At 53.5% G+C, this 20,412-nt stretch overlaps 1 protein-coding gene across 1 annotated transcript in view; it reads right to left on the bottom strand.

Annotated features, from left to right (window-relative positions):
- Window positions 1–16,732, bottom strand: part of PLCB1 (phospholipase C beta 1) — a 576,948-nt gene extending 560,216 nt beyond the window's left edge. Inside the window, 2 exon segments of the mRNA XM_060261607.1 lie at window positions 280–357; window positions 16,622–16,732. Of these exon segments, the coding sequence (XP_060117590.1) occupies window positions 280–357; window positions 16,622–16,720 (177 nt within the window). The 5' untranslated portion in view covers window positions 16,721–16,732.
- Between the last annotated feature and the right edge of the window lie 3,680 nt (window positions 16,733–20,412).

Raw genomic sequence — 20,412 nt, 5'->3', positions numbered from 1 at the left:
GAAGTCCAGACTCCGAAATCATCTCACTGCACCATTGCATATGGCTTGTTCTGGTGTTTATGACAACATTACCAGCAGCCTAGAAGCCCTCTCATCCAAACAGGTGCTGCTAGGAACTGTGTGCTTCTGTAGAAACCTGCTCACAGGCAGATCCTGGATGAAAGTCCTTACTTTGAAGGGGGGGGTGCAGAGAAATACTCCAAAGATCCCAGCAAGGTACTTTCACTCAAAACTCAGGTGCAGCTACCAAGAGGTGCCTGAATAGTGTAATAAAATTACCTTATTCTGGTCTGTCCAATACAAGAAAAATCCTTGTGGGTCTGTTCGGAGGAAAACGGATGTCACATTTGTGGAGTCCTGCAACAGAAAAGACACAGACAATGTTAATGCACAGCAGCCCATCTAAGCTCTACAAAGAAGCCTGTGAAATCAAGTGGCCACAAGTGCAGCACTCAAAGCTCTCGTTTTGTGCTCCAGCCTTCTTTCGTCAACACAGAGGGATGCTAATATCCCCCTCCCCCAAGCCCCCACAGGAGCCTTCTAGCTCTTCACAGCTGCCGGGCCAGATCCGCAGGCCAGAGCAGCACTGGAACTTCTCCACAGCAATCCCTGCACTCCTGCTTCCCTCCTGGGGGTGCTGCCTCAAGCCGGCCCCCTTGGCGACAGCGTTGCTCCCTGCAGCAGAGTCCCCTCTCAAAGCCCAACCCCAGGCCACCGTCCTCCTCCTGCCATCACCCCCCCCCCCAATTCACAGCATGTCGCTTAAGTGCTTCCGGCCGCTTGCTCTACATGCCTCATGCCATGTTCTAACCCAGTGATGCCTGCAGTGCAACAACTGCCAATTAGGCAAGCCTTTTAAGCCTCAGAGCAGCCCCGGCTACATCTCCGAGGAGGAGGAGGCCTACTGCTCCCTGTCCCCCAAAGCAGCATCCTTGAGGGCCTGGGGGGGACAAGGCAGGGGCTAGCAATGTGGGGGGAGGCGGGGAGAAGCAGTCAAGGCTCCCCAGCCCTCAGCTGCACCCAGCTCAAGAAGCACCCCAGAAGCAGCATCGTGAGAAGTCAAGTGCTGGCGCTGGCGCTGCTGCTTCTTCCTGCGAGCCCTTCAGCTTCGATAAGCACCAGCAGCAGCACCAGCAATAGCTGCCGACTTCCACCTCTTCCTGATCGGAGCGATACAAGCAGTGCTGAGATATCAGCTCACAAGTGCATCAGCCAACGTGCAGAAAGCTCCCTTCCTCCGCTGCACTCGTCCTCTTCTCCTGCCTGCTTCTCATATCCAAGCAGGGCACTACTCCGCCTGCTAGCATGGGAGGAGGGGGCAGGACAGCGTTCACCATTTTTTACAGCGGCTCTTCTTCTTCCAAAGAACACCAGCAGTTTTAGCGAAACCCTTGGACACCATCCTCTGCGGTTAGCTGCCCAACACTCATTTCCAAGCGTCTTGTTCCCAAGAAGCTGCTGACTAAAGAGAGGAAGGCGGGAGGAGGGCAGGGCTGCCACCCCTGTCTGCTGGTCTCCAGCGCTCCTCTGAGCAGCCACGCCAGCTACGGGGGCATCTGCCTGGGCATTTCTGACTCTCCTTTCTTTATGGCTTTTCTTCCGTGGCTCCCAAAAGCAGCCTCCTCATAGGCCGCCTGGCAAACGGAGCTCTTTCCAAAACATGCAGTAATTCCTCAAGTCTGCATGTGCACAACATGTCCCCTGCCCCCCCCCCCCCGAAGTGCACAAAGATGTCCCCATTCGCTCCAGGAATGTGCTGGCTTCCAAGCAACTTCCTGACACACAGAATAGCAGAAGGAGTAAATAGTGCAAACAATAAGCACGAGGAGTTAAGTCTGCAGAATAAACATTTATTCTGACATATGTATTAGTTATGTTATTCCCCCCTCCCGTTGAACTCAAGCAGAGGATAACCATAAGCTAAACCAGTTTCAGTTTGCTTTATTACGGTCCATGACCCTAACCCTAAACCTTTATTCTTTTCATCTGTTGAAAAAAAAATCGTAATAATTTTGCATGATAAGTTACTACCCACCCTCTACAGGCACAACTGCTTCTCCTAATCCCATTTCCTTGTCTGATGGAGTGTGGGTGCACATGCAAGCTCACACCTGGAATAACACTTTGTTGGTCTGAAAGGTGCCGGACTGGACTCAAACTTTGCCCAAAGTGCAGAGATAAGATGGGTCAACATGTTTATTCTTCCAGATTTGGAGACAGTTTTACCACCACCCTTTAGACATTTGACACTTCGGAACCAACTTCAGTCCATCAGGGAAATATTGACCCTATATGTATTCTTTTTTCATTTTAATTTAATTTTATTTGATTTATATCCCACCCTACCCCACCGAGGCGGGCTTGACCATCACTACAAGGATCAACAGAGAAAGAGAGACCAACAGACAGACAGACACAAATGAACACTTCCATCACCCCGAAAACGACCAGGACTCCTTGACTGGTAAGTCACTTGGTGCATATGAACATATGAAGGGAGGGACGGTGGCTCAGTGGTAAAGCATCTGCTTGGGAAGCAGAAGGTCCCAGGTTCAATCCCTGGCATCTCCAAAAAAGGGTCCAGGCAAATAGGTGTGAAAAACCTCAGCTTGAGACCCTGGAGAGCCGCTGCCAGTCTTAGAAGACAATACTGACTTTGATGGACCAAGGGTCTGATTCACTATAAGGCAGCTTCATATGTTGTTCATATGGTGCATATTTTGATTCCAGTAGCACCTTAAACACCAACAAAATTAATGAGAGTCTAAGTGTTTGTTTTTAAGATGAAGTAACCTTTGACTCATGGAAGTTAGAACTTTTCTGTTGGTCGTTAAGGTGCTACATGCTATTAATTGGACTGTTTTTCCCCCCTAAAAACCAAGAAACATCCCTCAGAGCTCAAACTTCTAAAACCCTCAACAGTACTAAGCTATTTCACAGCTTGGGGGAGGGGGGGAGGAATCCTGATCTCACATCTAAGTCTGGGGAGGGGTTAGCAGACGGATAACGGGAGACCTCCCCACTGCCCTCAGCTGAGGGGCTGACCCACTGCTGCTGCCCACCCTGCAGAGGGTGCGGAAGAGGCCTGGCACATGGAGAGGAGTCCCCCCCCAAATTGTCAGGATTTCCCCTCCCCCCCAAAAAACCCCACAGATCCCAATACCGGTAAAGTATTCAGATCCAGGATTGTTTGGAAATCACAATTTTTCGGGTGGGGGATGCCTGTAAAAGAGCTGTTCTGCACGGCCTTTAGTTGAGGGACATCACTGGACAGTGACATGGCCTCACTCTGGAGGCAAGAGGCTCACACTGGAGCAGGGACAAGGATTCGGAAATGGTCGCCATCTGATTTTTTAATGTCAACTGGTTTGGTTTAATGTTTGCATTACTTGTTGCAGAAATTATGGAATTTGTTTCATTTTTGACATGACCCATCATGAGCCCATCTGAGAAGGGCAGGAGAGAAACGTTAAGCAATAAATAAATAAATAAAATACTGAGAATTTAAAAAAAAAAAGCAGCAAAAGCAGCAAAGAACAGCTGAGAGGTAGCTCTGCTGCGACTCTTCTGGGCAGTTCCTTTCAACTGGACTCTGCCCAAACCAAAGGAGTCCCCAAGCAGCCAAACCTATGGGGAGAACTCTCAGTCCTGCAGGCTTCATTTGGCCTCTCCGTGCAGCCCAGTTTGCCAGTAATTCCCAAATATATCAGTGAGAGAGTTTCTCTCCCTCCCTCCCCTGAAAAATCCCAGATGCATTTGGGATGTCAAAGTATACACAAAAAAATAGTGATGCACATGACTTTTCTGTAGCAGAAACTCCTTTGCCGATTATTCCACACACCCCTGATGTAGCCAATCCTCCAAGAACTTACAAGGCTCTTAGTACAAGGCGTACTGTAAGCTCCAGGAGAACTGGTTATCTCAGGGGTTTGCAGCCTGGTATGCGAAGTTCCTGCTACAAAAAGAGCCCTGCTGGTACAGTGTTTCCCAGGTATATTTTCAGTCCAGACACAACACCCAAACACAGAGCCCTGCTTGCAGCTACGTTTCCTTGTTCTGTTTGCACAGAAGCTGATAAGAGCATTGCAGCAAGAGCACAGGACTTTCTGCAAGGAACCCAATTATTTATTTCCCTGATCCCAGATCTCCAGTGGCAGCTTCATTAGAGACACAACCAGTGCGACATTATGGCCTCCATCTAGGATGTTCCACAAGGGTGGGGGGAGAAGGCAGGCTACGGACAAGCAGGAACACACACAACTGTCTCGATAAGGAATGAGGTAAACTCATGATCAGATCCCATCAACAGATGCCAAAGTTAGTCTTGGGCAGGGCAGCTTTTGGCACAAGAGCAGCTTATTTAGGGGCTGCAGCTCCAGCCTTCAAGCTCCAACTGCTTGTCAGCGTCAATATTCTTAAAAACTGAAATAGGCAGAATTATGCCTCTACCCAGGGCTTGTTTTTTGGTGGAAGAAACCCTCGACAGGAACTAATTTGCATATTAGGCCACATCCCACAACACTAAGCCAGCTGTGACTGTGTTCCTGGTTAAAAAAGGCCCTGCCTGTACCCAATCACAGCCGCCAGGAAATCTCCCCGGTGTCACAGCATAACAGCTCTAATAATCTCAATCTGCAAATAAAATACAAATTAAAAAACAACAACATACACTTCCACTGACATCATTAAATGAGGGGGGGAGGGTTTGAGTAGATTCAGCTGACATTGAAAGCACACAAAGAAACACCAATAGCAAGTCTCAAACCAAACACAACTTTTATCTTTTCTCTTTGTATATTTTAAAACTGGAGTTGATAACAAATGAGTGGCCCGGAAGGGGCTGCTGTGGAAAATAAACTGACAGACAAACAAACACTAATCAGGCAAAGCCTCCAGATCCCAATTTGCTCAGACACATTCCAAAAAAGCTTCCCAAACAACCAGCTCCCTGCTGACAACTGGCAAGCAAAATATGAGCCACAACAGAGGAAGGCCAGAAGACCCCATGGAAACCTTTGGTTAACAAAAGGAAACAGCCGTCTGAGCAACACAAGAGCAGCCCTGCTGAACACCAAGCTCTCTGCTTCCCACCATGGCCAGCTAGGCGGTCCCTGAACACCAACCAGCCAGGCCTAGAAGGCGCTCCCCACCCCCTCCCCACTGTGGCTTCCCAGCCCTGGCCTTTCAAATGATGCCACCCCCAAAGTTCTCAGAGTTGCACACGAAGAAGCATCAAGTGTTGTCTCTTGCTTATGTGTAACTTCAGATTCAGCAGAACAAAGAGCAAGTCAAGTGGCACCTTTAAGACCAAGTCTGATTCTAAGACTTTGAGTGCATGCACAGCCTCTCATCAGATTCAGTGTTTCAAAGGAAGTAGGCTGAGGGTCAGAACCTCTGAGAAGCGGCACAAGCCGTGCAGGGGGCTGACAGTACCAGGTCTGTAAGTCAATTTGGGCCAGTACATAGAGCCTCTCCATGGGCTAGCCTCATAGAGCCTACTCTCAGTCCCTGTTTGGATCAGGGCCACTTTGTCACTCACACAACAGGATTTGCACTACACAATAGCCCTGCTCATATGCCACACCAAATGCATGCACATTTGGCCTGCATGTGTTTACATCTATTTGTAAGAAAGAGCAGACATGTATTTTAATGAATGCAACTGGGGACCTGGAAAATAAATCTGGATAAACTGGGAGAGAGTTGAGTCTTGGGGTGCTCACAGACCCCGCCCTGCCCGCTGGACAGCAGGTGGGTGCAGTGGGACCAAGAGTGCCTCCCACCAACCAGCTGGGTTTGGTTTGCAAACTCTCTCTGCTCTTCCTTTCAGCCAACCCAACTCTGCTACCCCCTGCACTTTTGTGGCATCATGGCTGCACTACTTCACCACCCCCTACGCTGAGCTGCCCTCAGTGGCTACAGAAACTACACGTGGTCAAGAAAGCAACAGTCCAATTGCTGTCAGGATCCAGCTGATGAAAATAAATCTCAGCTACTCGAGATCAGCTGCACGGATGGCCGACTTGCTCCTGAGTTCAAGTCCCAGTCCTGCTAATGGCCTTTGCAGGTGAAGATGCCAGTAACTCTTTCCACCTGCCCCCGCACATCATCTGGGACCTTCTGGTGGCCTCCTAGTTGTCCCCCCCAAGAGCTCGTTCTTCTTCCATAGCTGCTGCTCCCCACGACGGCGGCAAAGGAAACTGATCCCGTCACATCCCAGACAGAGTCTCAACTCTGCACAGCTGTCTGATGAAAGCATGGCTCAGGCAAGATCCATGAAGCTGAGCCAGTGTGCTGTTATGCACACCACACTTCTCTAAGCAACAAGAAGGCACAGATGCTAACTCTTCCCTGGGCTGGCCCCCTTTGAAGGAGAAAGAGCACTGCACGCAGCAGCCATTTCTGTCCTGTTCACAAACATAGAGGCTACATGCAGGTGGGAACTGTACAATTCCTGGACAACTCTTCTCCCATCTTATCCACACACCTCAGACACTTCAGCCAACTCTGCCTGCCTTTTGTTCTCTCTAACAGGGACTAAAAACTGCCCCCCTTCCACACAGATGCTCCCCTGCTCCCTTCAGCTCGGGGGGGGGGGCTCCTGCAAGCCCGGATGATGCTCCAAGCCCACTGGGGGGAGACCAGCCACTGCTGAAGCCCCCCCCCAAAAAAAAATCCTTTCCTTTAGGCAAGGCAGGTCTACAGCAACCAGCGTGATACACATGAGAGAAGACAACGCAAGGAGAGGAGGGGAAGAAGAGAAAACCACAGACATCTAAATTGCTGGACAGTTCCTTGTTTGTCGTAAGTGTGGCTGTGCAGAGTGAAGGGGAAAGCTTGATGCCAGTGGCAAAATTCGTTGCATGTGCACAGGATTCCCAAGACTGGTGTCCAAGGATTTCTGGACAAGATTTAAGGTGGCAAACACTTCTGCCGCAAACCCAGTAGAACACATGCATGGCTAGAACAGGGAGAAGTGGCAGGAAAAAGCAGTGCAGCAGATCCTGGGCTCTCACCTGGGCAGCCCAGGTGAGCCCATTCTCATCAGATCTCAGAAGCTCAGCAGGATCAGCCCAGGTTAGTAGTTGGGTGGGAGACTACCAAGGAATGCCAGAGGCACGACACAGAGGCAGCCCATGGAACCCCCTCCTCGAAAGAGACCAAAGACACTTGCCTTGAAAAAACCCCAAGGGCACAATGACTGAGGGTGGGGGTGAGAAGACCCCCCCAGGGCACAATGACTGAAGGTGGGGGTTAGAAGACCCCCCCCAGGGCACAATGACTGAGGGTGGGGGTGAGAAGACCCCCCCAGGGCACAATGACTGAGGGTGGGGGTGAGAAGACCCCCCCAGGGCACAATGACTGAGGGTGGGGGTGAGAAGACCCCCCAGGGCACAATGACTGAAGGTGGGGGTTAGAAGACCCCCCCAGGGCACAATGACTGAGGGTGGGGGTGAGAAGACCCCCCCCAGGGCACAATGACTGAAGGTGGGGGTTAGAAGACCCCCCCCAGGGCACAATGACTGAGGGTGGGGGTGAGAAGACCCCCCCAGGGCACAATGACTGAGGGTGGGGGTGAGAAGACCCCCCCAGGGCACAATGACTGAAGGTGGGGGTTAGAAGACCCCCCCAGGGCACAATGACTGAAGGTGGGGGTGAGAAGACCCCCCAAGGGCACAATGACTGAAGGTGGGGGTTAGAAGACCCCCCCAGGGCACAATGACTGAGGGTGGGGGTGAGAAGACCCCCCCAGGGCACAATGACTGAAGGTGGGGGTTAGAAGACCCCCCCAGGGCACAATGACTGAGGGTGGGGGTTAGAAGACCCCCCCAGGGCACAATGACTGAAGGTGGGGGTTAGAAGACCCCCCCAGGGCACAATGACTGAGGGTGGGGGTGAGAAGACCCCCCCAGGGCACAATGACTGAGGGTGGGGTTAGAAGACCCCCCCAGGGCACAATGACTGAGGGTGGGGTGAGAAGACCCCCCCAGGGCACAATGACTGAGGGTGGGGGTTAGAAGACCCCCCCAGGGCACAATGACTGAGGGTGGGGGTGAGAAGACCCCCCCAGGGCACAATGACTGAAGGTGGGGGTTAGAAGACCCCCCCCAGGGCACAATGACTGAGGGTGGGGGTGAGAAGACCCCCCCAGGGCACAATGACTGAGGGTGGGGGTTAGAAGACCCCCCCAGGGCACAATGACTGAGGGTGGGGGTGAGAAGACCCCCCCCCAGGGCACAATGACTGAGGGTGGGGGTTAGAAGACCCCCCCAGGGCACAATGACTGAGGGTGGGGGTTAGAAGACCCCCCAGGGCACAATGATTGAGGGTGGGGGTGAAAAGACCCCCTGAAAATCTTTTGCATTTCTTTCAGAAACTGTAGAGGAACATTCCATGGGGGGGGGGGGCGCATTTCTCCTGCCCCTTCTGCTCCTCATCTGTGCAGAACGTTGGTCAAACACGCGGGAGGGTGTGGACTCTTGGTGACAGATGCAGCAAAGTACCAATTCCACCACTGCAGCCATCATTTCGGCACATTTTCTCACTGGAACAAAATTTTTCCCACAGCCTCACAAGTAAGAAGATCCAGAAGTCAAGCGTGACCATTGGAATAAAGGTGAGGTGTCACCTGCCGAGATGATTCCAGCCTATGAGGAGTAGGCAGAATGGCCCCTCCCCCACACTAGGCAAAGGGGTCCCAAACACCTGTTGTGTGACCTGCTTCACCTGGCTTTCCCTCCCCCAACTCTCCAGGAGCTGCAGGTACTCCTCCATGGAAAGAAGCGGATATTCTCCTCACAGAGAAATCGCTGCAATTCGAGTTCAAGCCATCCTTGTGAACATCCTGGAGACCTGAGTTCATCCCCTCCTCCTCCTCCACTGCCCAGAATCCCAAGAGACCCCGGAAGAGCCCACCCACCATGGGGGAGAGAGGAAGCAGCATGTTTTTAGAGCAGGGAGTGGAACGCAGTGCCTGAGCGAGGAGGAGAGGCAGACTATATATTTCAATAAATTAATAAACAGCAAGCTCTCACATCTCTTTTATTAACAAAGCTTAATCCATCTGGACTGTGTCAAGCTAGAGTCCAGGGGAGCCAGATTCGAATCCCCATTCTGCCCTGGAAGCTTGTGGAGTGCCCTTCAGCCAATCACACCTCACCTACCTCACAGGGCCATTGCGAGGAAAAACTGGAGAGGAGAATGAGGAGGAAATCCATGTTGGGTCTCCATCAGGTGAAAAAGCCAGGATGCCACCAAATGAAGGACCCAAATGAAAAATACTCTGAATAGTGACTTCTCTCCAGAGCTCTCCTCCAGCAGAGGTGCTCCCCCCGCCTAGACACAAGAGATAGTCACAAAACGGAGGGTGCCTTTCAGCATGCAAGCGGGGGGGGGGGGGGGTGCTCTGCCACTGAGCCATGGCCCCCCTCCCACAGTTGATTCTACACAGCAGTCTTGCATTCACTGCACTGCCCCAGAGATCGCAGGGCCCCACTGACTCCCTTTTAGGAGGCAGCCCATAGGGGGAGAAATCCTCACCCTGCCCCCAAGAACGAGAACCAACTGTAAGGACTCATCTCTGCAGCACCAGCAGATGAGACTCAGAATGCTCAGCAGACCAACCAGAAGGAATGCCAAATTGGACGCTCAATGCATTAGCAATGGCTCATTCAAGCACAGTAATTACATTTATTCAGCTGACACACAAGCTACAAACTTCATTCTGAACAGAAAACACACACACACACTATCCTGGTGCAAGCTCCCACAGCCCTTCAATCAATCAATAAGACTTAAACCGACTGTCAGAACCTGCATAGATATTTGCTTTCTTGGATGCAGCTGGTACACAACACCACACATAGCGTTCCCCCTAAGCTGAATTAGTGTGAGCTAGTTCACAGTTTTTTACTCTCCGGCTCACACATCTTTGTCTTAGCTCAGGAAAAATGGCCCCAGAGCACACTAATTTATGAAGTATCTCACAATCTGAATGCCAGGAGCTCACGAGGTAGAATTTTTGCTCACAAGACTCCGCAGCTTAGAGGGAGGCCTGACCACAGCCCTTCCATTAATAGAAAAGATGGCTCCAAACTTGGATTTCCTTTTCATATGAACAGCACGGGAACGGAAGAGAAAACTAAGTTGGAGTCCCAAATCCCACTTGTGCTGTGGAAGGCTGCTGGGTGACTTCGGGAGCCAATCACAATCTTTCAGCCTCATCTACCTCACAGGGCTGTTGTACGGATAAGGTGCAAGGGAGCAGAACAACGCAAGCTGCTTTGGGCCCCAATGGGGAGAAAAGGGGGGGCACAAATGAATCCAATTGAGGAGCCTGGGATGAAGCCGAAACATAAAAACCAGCTGCCACAGCTCTGACGGAATCTAGTAGCAGTTTCACTTACGGCACACCTTGGGGATGCAAACAGCTTCCTCCTGGCATGACCTTAAGAAGGATACAGACAAGCTGGAACAGGTCCAGAGCTTATTCGAAGCAACTTATTGTTGGAACTCTCTGTCTGGGGCAGAGATGCTCTGTATTCTTGTGCTTGGAGGGGGGCGCACAGTGGAAGGGCTTCTAGCCCCACTGGTGGACCTCTTGATAGCACTTGGGGTTTTTGGCCACCGTGTGACACAGAGTGTTGGACTGGATGGGCTATTGGCCTATGGATGGGCTATTGTGACACAGAGTGTTGGACTGGATGGGCTATTGGCCTGATCCAACATGGCTTATGTTATGTTATGTTCAGAGGAGGGCGATGAAGATGGTGAGGAGTCTGGCGACCAAGTCCTATGAAGAAAGGCTGAAGGAGCTGGGGATGTTTAGCCTGGAGAGGAGGCGGCTGAGAGGTGATAGGATCACCATCTTCAAGTCCTTGAAGTGCTGTCCTAGAGAGGATGGTGCAGAATTGCTTTCTGTGGCCCCGGAAGGTAGGACCAGAACCAACGGGCTGAAACTAAATCAAAAGAATTTTCAGCTCAACATTCAGAGGAGGTCAGGAGAGCTCCCTTGTTCCTGTCATCCCACAAAATGGACGAGAGAGAATTGTCCCGGAAGGCACTGCCACGAAGGGATTGGAATATGGTAGGTCAGGGAATAAGAGGGCGGTCTTGCAGGGATCATCCTGGCACTCTTCTCTGCCTTTGGAATCCCACTCGGTGCACTGTTTATAGGACTCTATTTGAAAAAAAAAAATCTACAATCTTGGCCTTGCATTGTTCACTGAATGACTTAACAGGTTCTGACTGCACTCTTTCACATCCTGCAAGAGTTACAGCAAGGTGGAATAAAATAAGCAAATGAATAACTTCCCCAGAGATCTGCACATCAACGCCATTACTATGCCTAGCAGCCAACTGTGCCTGTCATCAATTGAATAAGGGAGGCTCACCGAAGGAATCTGGACCTCATGCATGCGGAAGGGAAGGATCGAAGAACCGGGGGGGGGGGGGGAGGAGCTTGAACACAAGAAACACTAGAAAGCAGCCCCACTCCCCCAGATGAGAAGGCCTCCAAACTTCAATCACCGTAAGGTCAACTAGGACAGCATACCACAAACAACCACAGACAGGGAGGCAACTAGAAATGTGTGCACAGCCAGTAACTCAGTGCAATAATGTAAGTTTGTATGAGTAAGATTCTGACAGAAAATTTAAAAATGAACGATTTCTAGGAGTTTCCTTTTCTTTGTTCCTTTCCACCTTTGTTAATGTAACACAAGACAAAGGTTTACTACTGTGAAGGTACCAGGAGCAAAGGTTTCTGTGAGACCACACTTTCCTCAGTCTATGCGAGCCCACAACTCAGGGTGTGTGTGTGTGGGACCTGTTCCCAATTCCCTACCCCCAAAAATCAACTAAGCCGCTTCACAGTTCAGGTGGGGCCTATTTTTAAATGCTCTCTGCTATTTTTAAACTCTCTCCATTATTACTTAAACCACCCCCCCCTTCCACAGAGAGAATAGCTACATTAAAGGGAAATGGCCTAGCCCCACCTGCTGTGCTTGTTTTCAATGTGCAGGGGATTGATACTGTAAAGCAAACATTTCACAAAAGAATCTGTCCCCCCCCCCCCCACACACACACACACACTCATGCAGTCTGAAGTGTGGCCATGTCTTCTGCTCCAACGTCTCTAGACCCAGCCCGACCCCACCAGCAGCCATCTCTACTGACCTGCTCCTAGAAGACTTTTTTTCTCTTCAGAAATTTACTTTACCTGTTTTTTCTTGTCAGCATTTCCTTTGCAGGCTGACTTGCCAGCCCCGAGGCCAACAAACACCTCTCCTTCTCGCCCCTTCCCCTGCACCATCTTGGGCCCTGTTTGGTCAACCCACAAGCCCACCACAGGATTCCCACTGCCAGCCACACCGCAGGATCACTGTCCACTGCGGCCCAAAGTGTCACCTGGCTGGATTTTCAGTTGAAGGGCAATGGAAACTGTCCGTGGTCAGAGTCTGTTTACATTGCCTTGAATTGGCACCGCTGTCAATTGTCAGGTGTGTTTAAGCCTGACCTGATTGTGTTTTGTGTTGGTAGCCCTGGGGCTGTGGCAGGCAGCCGCGCAGAGGAGATACTTTCCATTCGGCTCTTCTCTGTGTGGCGGCAACACCTGCTGCTCCTCAGCATTAAGGAGAACGGCTTGATCAACAGCCAGGTACAGCCCACAAGAGACAAGGAAGGGCAAGCCAGCAAGCAGCCCAAAGCACACCATTCCTTTCCACAGGACTCCTCCCAGAGGCCAGCATCCAGCCGGGCTTGACCACTTGGTTTGGAGGGCACCCTGTCCCCTGCAAGTGTCAGTAGAGTAATTCACACAGGCAGGATGCACAACCTGGTTACAGAGTGGATCAAAGTTTATTTAGGGATTAACATACTTCTCCACTGGGAAGAGGGGAGGTTCCTAACTAAATGCATCTCCAGCTGAGAGAGAAGGTAAGACTGAGGGAGGCACTTCCAAGCAGAAGGCGAAGCTGCCCAGAGAGCAGCAAACTGGAGGCAGGCCACGAAGGACACTTGGCGGGGAGGGGGGAGAGGGAAGGTGCTGCTGACCGCACTGCCCTCTCCAACTGTCTTCTTCTCTTCTTACAGCAGGCGTGGCCTTTTCCAACAAGAGGGACCCTGTGCAAAGCAACCCTCCTGAGCCAGAGTAAGGAGATGGAGCCCTTCCCAGCAGGGCCATTCGCTCCTTTCCCCTGCTAACGAAGTCAGACTTTGTTTTCCACGACACAAAAGGAGGCAGCTGGACTCACCAAGTGCTTCTGCATCTCTTGCAGGGATCATCCTGGCACTCTTCTCTGCCTTTGGAATCCCACTTGGTGCACTGTTTGTAGGACTCTGCTATTTGAAGGCGGCACCATCAGCCCTCTTCTCCAACCACGGCCAGGGCTACGCTGTTGGTGCCAGACAAGGGCCGCTCACTCCTGCCTCTCGTGACGCGCCAGCAGGGCCATGTGCCACCAATGCCCGTAAGGAACAGTGAGACCCAAGTGGGCAGACAGACACCCGGCACCATCCCCGCTCTGAAACACACATGCCTTGCTGGAACAGATGGCGTTCCTTGCACTTAATGAGACAAGCAGCAGATCCGGGGATGCTGCTTATTGTTTGATGAAGCCATCCTGCACTGTGGTTTCTTCCTGCCCTTCCTCCAAGATGCTCAGAGCAGCTTTTGTGGTTATTTATCAGACTTACATCCTATCCCATTTGCTAGAAAGCTTACAAGAGAGACGGAACTCTTCAACAATTACAACTCAGGTCATTGTCTTTAAACAAACAAGCAGGTCACAGTAGTCAAAACACTTCCCACGGACTGTCTAAATCTAGCTTTGAAACCCCAGAGCCACTAAAAGCTGCTGTAATAAACCAGAAAACATAAAACACAGAGAAGCGCTGCCAGAGGCCTGAGCACAACTTGTCAAAAACTGGCTGAGAGCTGCATCCGCCCCAACACTCTCTGCTGCTGAGTGACTGCTGGGGGACATGAGCAGTGCATCTCAGTGGCTGGCTGGCTCACAAAGGCAGATCCAGGGGCAAGTCACCGCTGCTTGCAACAGCCGATTGCCCAAGGGCACAGCCTCAGTGATCCCCCTCCAGCCCTTGACTCTGGCAGAGCAGCTGTGCACAGAAGACTCCAGGTTCGATCCCCGCCAACTCTAGTCCAAAAGCAGGCGATGTGAGAAACCTCCCTGAGACCTGAAAGGGCTGCTGCCAGTCTGAGTGGACAACCCAGGCCTTGCTAGACCAGCAGCCAGGCGCGGCATCAGACAGCTCCAGGCAGTCCTAGCCCAGACTCAGATGCACACCGAGGCGCTCAGCACCGGCAAGGAAACCGCAGTCCCACGATGTGCAGGTAAGGGTGGTGTGCCTGTGTGTGAACTGTTTCTTTACAGGGCATCCTCTCCAGAACGTGCTTCATCCCGCATCAGTCACCAGATGCTCCTGATGACTTAAATGGGGGAGGGGGGGTCTTCAATAAATGTGCAAGGAAAGCCCCCCCCCTCATTTTAAGTACATGAAATCCTAGGTAGAATCACAAGCAGCCTTTGCCCATACAACAGTGACAGGCTCTCTTAACATTGAAGTGGGAACGCTTGTCGTTTTACCTGCCATCTGACCTGGACTTCTCAGCACCTGGGAGGCCACTGCTGCACACACACACACTTTGTGTTCCTCACACCAACTGAACCTTCTGCTCAGGGCTTTTTCTTTTTTGTATATATAGCAGGAGCTCCTTTGCATATGAGTCCACACACCCCTCGTATGTAGCCAATCCTCCAAGAGCTTGCAGGGCTCTTAGTCCAGGGCCTACTGTAAGCTCCAGGGGGATTGGCTACAGCAGGGGGTGTGACCTAATAGGCAAAGGAGCTCCTGCTAGAATTCCACCCCTGGGCCAAGCCTCTCTGATGTAGCCAATCCTCCAAGAGCTTGCAGGGCTCTTAGTCCAGGGGTCCTGTAAGCTGCACGGGGATTGGCTACATCAGGGGGGGGTGGCCTCATATGCAAAGGAGCTGCTGCTACAGATAAAGCATGGAGAAGGGGGTATTGAATAATGCTGGAGCAGGCAGGGAGACTCACATCCAGCAAGCCAGGTGTCCTCCTGACAGATCTTGCTTTCTGCGGACACAAACAAGCAAGCCACTGAGTGCGTTTCCACCCTCAAATGGTGCAGTCCAGAAATACCAAGGGTGCAGCTAGACCTAGGGCCGTTTCTGCCCCAGCCTTCCTGCCTGTGCTCTCCGCTCTCCCTCGTGAAACCCTGCCAGGCAGGCCCTTTCAGCTGAAACACGAGGACACTGGCCTAAAGGCACTCAGTGAACTTCCTGCCACTGCAGGTTTTTGAACACAGCTCTTCCAGATGCCAGGCGGACCCACAACCTGCTATGTTGATTTCTGTTTTGTGTAAAAGAACGGAAGAGAAAGGATGCCATGAAATCCCTTTCCTTCCCTTGACAGAACGCAGCCCTTGAGCCTCCGAAGGAGAAGCCAGTGACTGAGTGAGCTCACAGGCGCTCCGCATTAGGCTGCTTGCCACTGGTGGGCGGGGGTCCTGCTCAGGCTGCTGTGACCCCCGCCACACACACACACCCCGTGGGGGCAGCTGGAGGGCAAAGAGCTCCCAACACACTTGGTGTCCCCCCCCCCCTTCTCCCGCAGGGGTCCCTCTCTGCCAGTGCTGCTGGCTCTGCTTTCTCTACAGGGTCTTGCCGAGAAGGGCCTTTCTTTCCTGGCCCCTGTAGACCAACTGCCTGAGAGCAGGAGAGAGACCCTCCCCCCCCCCGCGGCAGACACCCCAGCCATTTCCGGGGGGGCACACTTCACCTCCAGCAGCTCCCCCAGGCTGGCCCGAAGCCCCCCCCCCCCCGCCCAGCCCTTGCGTCTCCTGGGGGGGGGGGCGCCAAGGCAGGAGGAGGAGGAGGGCCGGCGTCGTCCAAAGGAGGGAGGGTGGGGGGAGGCGCTGAAGGCGACGACCTGGGAAGCCGGCGGGGATGCAGAAGAGTCGGGAGCCCTTCTCCATCCCGGAGCAGCGCCGCCGCCTGCCGCCCAGAAGGCGCCCAAGGCGGCGCATCACCCCCCTCCCCAGTTCCACGGGCCAGCCCTCCTGCTCCTCCGCGGCGAACCCCGGGGGCGGCAGCGACGTCGCTCCATAGGGGGGAGGGAAGGGGGGGCGTCCAGGTGCGACGCGGGGCCTTTCTGCATCGCAGCCCACCTAGCCGGAGCTCGGCCCGCCCGCAACTTTCTCCCGCCCTTCCTCCCGCTGGGCGCAAAGCGGTCACTTCTTCTCGCCTCCCCCCAACAGCAGCAGCAGCACCGAGCCGCCCCCGCCCCGCAACTTCAGGCGGCAGAGAGAGCCTTTTGGAGGACCCCCGCCGCCCCCCTTCCTCCTCCCCCCACGGCTGCAGCACGTGCAGGACCCGCCCCCCCCCCCCAAGACACAGCAGCCGGCAGCGGGGGGGCGGTCTTCTCTTCTCTTCTCCCCCCGCGCAGGGCTTGAGCCCCCCGCGGGCCGGCCAGTGGCGGAGAGAGGCGGCCGAGAGCGCGGGCCAGGCCAGCAGGGCTGCTCGGAGGCGCAGAAGCGGGCCCCCCCGCCCCTCTCCCGCCCGGCCCGGGGGGCACTCACGTCGTCCCACTTGGCGAAGGCGGCGCCCTTCCGGAGGCTGCCCGGGACGCAGACGGGCCGGAGCTGGAGCGCGTGGACGCCGGGCTGGGCCCCCGCCATGGGGCAGCGCACATGGAGCCTTCGGGCGCCGGGCGGAGGAGACACCGAGAGCCGCTGCTACCGCACAGGCGCCGCGCCTTCCAGGCAGCCAGAGCAGGCAGGGCGAGCCGCCCGCGCGGGTGCGCCTCTCACAGCCCCCCGCAGCAGCAGCAGCAGCAGCCGCCGGCGCCCGGCTCGCCGAGGCACATCCTCCTCTCTGCGCGGCGGGCGGGCAGCGAGAGAGCCGCTTCAGCAGCAGCAGCAGCAGCAAGGAGGCACACGCGCGCGCCCCGGCTCCGCGCCTGCTTCTGCGCCTCCTCCCAGCCTCTCCCGCCGCTGCCTCCCGGCTCCTCCTGCTGCTGCTGCTGCGGCGGCGGCTTCGTCTTCCTCGCCGAGGCTCCGCGCTGGGGGAGCAGCAGCGCCACCTGGCGGCCGGTCGGGGCAGCACGACTCCCCGGCGCCAAGAAGCCACGTGGGGATGGGGAGGCAGGCAGAAGGGCCTCGGTGGCCCCGGCCAGCTGCTGGGTGCGCAGCGGAGGCAGCTAGATGGCCAAGCAAGCGCTCCCCACGGCCCGGAGCTCCTGCTGCTGCTTGTGCTGCTGCGGAAGAGGGCTGGGGGCTTCGCCGCCTCTTCCTCCTCCTGCTGGGATACTGTGGCGCGCGCGCTTCGCGTGCAGTTCAGGAGCCGGCGGGAAAGTCTCCCCCCTCCTCCCCCTTCCCACGTGGCCTCGAAGTCCTGGCTGGCCCCAAGGGGGGGAGGCTCTCTGCGCAAGCGCCACTGGCCGATGCGCGCTCCTTCTTGCTGCGCTCCGCCACGTGGATGGTCAGCTGGCTAGCTGGGAGTGCGAGGAAGCCGTGCGCAGGTGAGAGGGAGCAGGAGGAGGCAGCAGCCGCCCCCACTCCACCCCCGGGAAAATGCTCCAGGAGGACTCCCGCTCCACGCCAGGACCGCAGTAGGGAGAACGCCCTTGAGAGCCGGGGGGGGGGGGGCTGCCTGCTTCGGGTCTGGAGGGGAGCGAAGGCCGGGAGGGGGCAGGCAGAGGGAGCCGCCGAAGTCCGCAGAGAAGGAGCTGGCCCTCGAATGGCTGGGACTGGGAAGCGGCGCTCGTGGCTCTAGGACCCTCGGAAGGCTGCCTGCACGCCCCCGTGGCCGCCAGCCCTGTCGCTTTCCCCAAACTGGTCTGCGACACAGATTGGGTTTCAGTGCTATCCAGCCTGAGCTCAGATTTGAACGCAGGTTTCCCCAATCCAGCTCTCCTGAGACATCACTGTTACCTTCATCACACCTGCGGCAATAGTTGCCAGCAGGGCTTTTAGGGTAGCCAAATCCCAGCAGGAATCATTTGCATATGAGGCCACACCCTCTGAGACGAAGCCAGCCGAGCGGCGCCCCTGCTCCAAAAAGGCCCGGTTCTCAGAGCTCTTTGCTCTTGCTCTGAGGATCCCACCATATGTTCAGTAGCTGTGAGTGGAATGGTGGCATCCCAGAGAGCCCAGCCAGTCTTTCTGTTCCATGATTTCACATGAGGGTGGAAATTGTCCTCCTCATTTCATTAGCTGAGGCAGGCCTCCCCACTTTGGCTCTCTGGCCAGTAGGAGTAGCCACGGGAGGTGGAAGGGGCGGTGCTGACGTGGTGGGGAGAGGCTCTGCAATGGGGCTCAAAGGAGTCTTGCTTTGCAGGATTATCCGTGTCCTGTGACCCATTTGTCTGGAAAGGGAAATGTTACCGCTGATGCATTATCCGGGGTTTACCATCAGATGAGTAACTGGGAGCATTAAAATTATAGAATGCGTTGCTGCTCCTAAATGTACTGTGTTAAGAAAGCTCATTTTAAATTGTCTTATTAAGTATGTCTTTAACATTATGAAAGGTACACATGTGGGTGGGGTTGGAGGGCATTATCCCTTTTGAGCTAAGCGATGGAATTTGGGATTAGCACCCCTCAGTTTCCATTTGGGGGGAGGGTGTCGGGCCAGGGTGAAGTTTTTAGCTCTCTACAATTGGCCAGAGGGCCAAGGTAAATAGACAGTTTTTAAAGTGTTTCGTTATTTAATTCCATGGTGCTGGGAGAGGACCTGTCCTGTCAGAATACATTGTTGTTTCACCTTTTGTTTGGTGTCAGTGGCTTGCAAGGGACCAGTGCTTTTTGGCCCTACTCAGAAGAAGGTGTGAAGGCCATAAGCATCTCTTTGGTTATCTGAGTATTGTTGATCCTTCAGGGGAAACTGGGGGGATTGGGCCCTGCTAAAATACGAGTCTCCTGGCAGCAACCTGGGGGGAAGGTGGAAGAGCTTTGCCTCCTCGATATCAGTTTAAAAGTGTCCTAGTAGTAAGTTCCTGGACTGGTCTCCTCACAGGAAACTGGGAGCTGGCTAGAGGGTCTCCTGGGCACATTTACAGGGGTGTCAAATGTGTGGCCTGTGACCTGAATCAGGCCTCAGAGGGCTCCTATCAGGCCTCTGAGCAACTCCTTGTTGTCTGTTTCCTTCTCCCTCTCTTGCGGAATTCCTTCTTGCTTTGCCGGGCTTGCTCAGTCACACAGGAGCTACAGAGAGGGCTGCCAAGTCCAGTTCAAGAAATATCTGGGCACTTTGGGGGTGGAGCCAGGAGACTTTGGGGGTAGAGCTAGGATACATTGGGGAGGAGCCAGGAACAAGGTTGCAACAAACATAATTGAACTCCACAGGGAGTTCTGGCCATCGCATTTAAAGTGATTGCACCCCTTTTAAATGTCTTCCCTCCATTGGAAATAATGAAGGCTAGGGACACCTCATTTTAGGGCTCATAGAATTGGACCCCTGGTCCAATCTTTTAGAATTTGGAGAGTATTTTGGGGGAGAGGTACTGGATGCTATTGTTCAGATTTGGTGCCCCTACCTCAAAAACCACCCCCCCCCTGAGCTCCAGATATCTGCAGTCAATTCTCCATTATACCCTATGGGAATCAGTTGCCATAGAGAATAATGGAGAGCCCAGCAGACATTCTCCTTCTCTCTCCCCACCTGATGCAGATAGAGGGCCTCCAAACTGGGGAATCCAAACCTGGGGATTGGCAACCCAACTACAGACCAAAGCCTTTTATTTTCTCTATTGGCTGACCAGCCCATAAGCAACTTATGCATAAAAGCTCACAATGCCCAGTCGTTTCATGTTTTCTCTGGGTCTTTGCCTTAAAACATTGACCATGAGATTTCAGTAATGAATGTCAATAAATCAAAAGTAGTTTTGCAGCTTACAGATACACACCTGAGTAACACCTGCACAGCACACTCAAGATTGCTACAGCACAGACGTTGTCTCCACATGTTGATGTAATAATTGAGAACAAGAGGTGTCAGTTATCAGAGAATAACCAAAATATTGCAAGAGTGGGAATCTTTTAAGCATGTTTTAAAGATGTACACACACACACACACACATACATACACACATACATACATACACACATACGTACATATACAAACGTGTGTGTGTATATATATATATATATATATGGCTTTTATTGTAGAAAAAGCCCAGCAGGAACTCATTTGCATATTAGGCAACACCCTATGACACCAAGCCAGCTGGAACTGCGTTCCTGTGTGTTCCTGCTCAAAAAAGCCCTGTATATATGGGCTTCTTTCCGGTTACCATATGTGTGTGTGTAAACGTACATATATATATATATACACCCCCATACATATGGTAGCCAGAAAGAAGCCCACATAG

Source organism: Heteronotia binoei, chromosome 1 (genome assembly GCF_032191835.1).
Source record: "Heteronotia binoei isolate CCM8104 ecotype False Entrance Well chromosome 1, APGP_CSIRO_Hbin_v1, whole genome shotgun sequence".
NCBI classification, from domain to species: domain Eukaryota; kingdom Metazoa; phylum Chordata; class Lepidosauria; order Squamata; family Gekkonidae; genus Heteronotia; species Heteronotia binoei.
The sequence above is the reverse complement of the archived record's forward strand: the minus strand, read 5'-3'. Positions and strand labels throughout refer to the sequence as shown.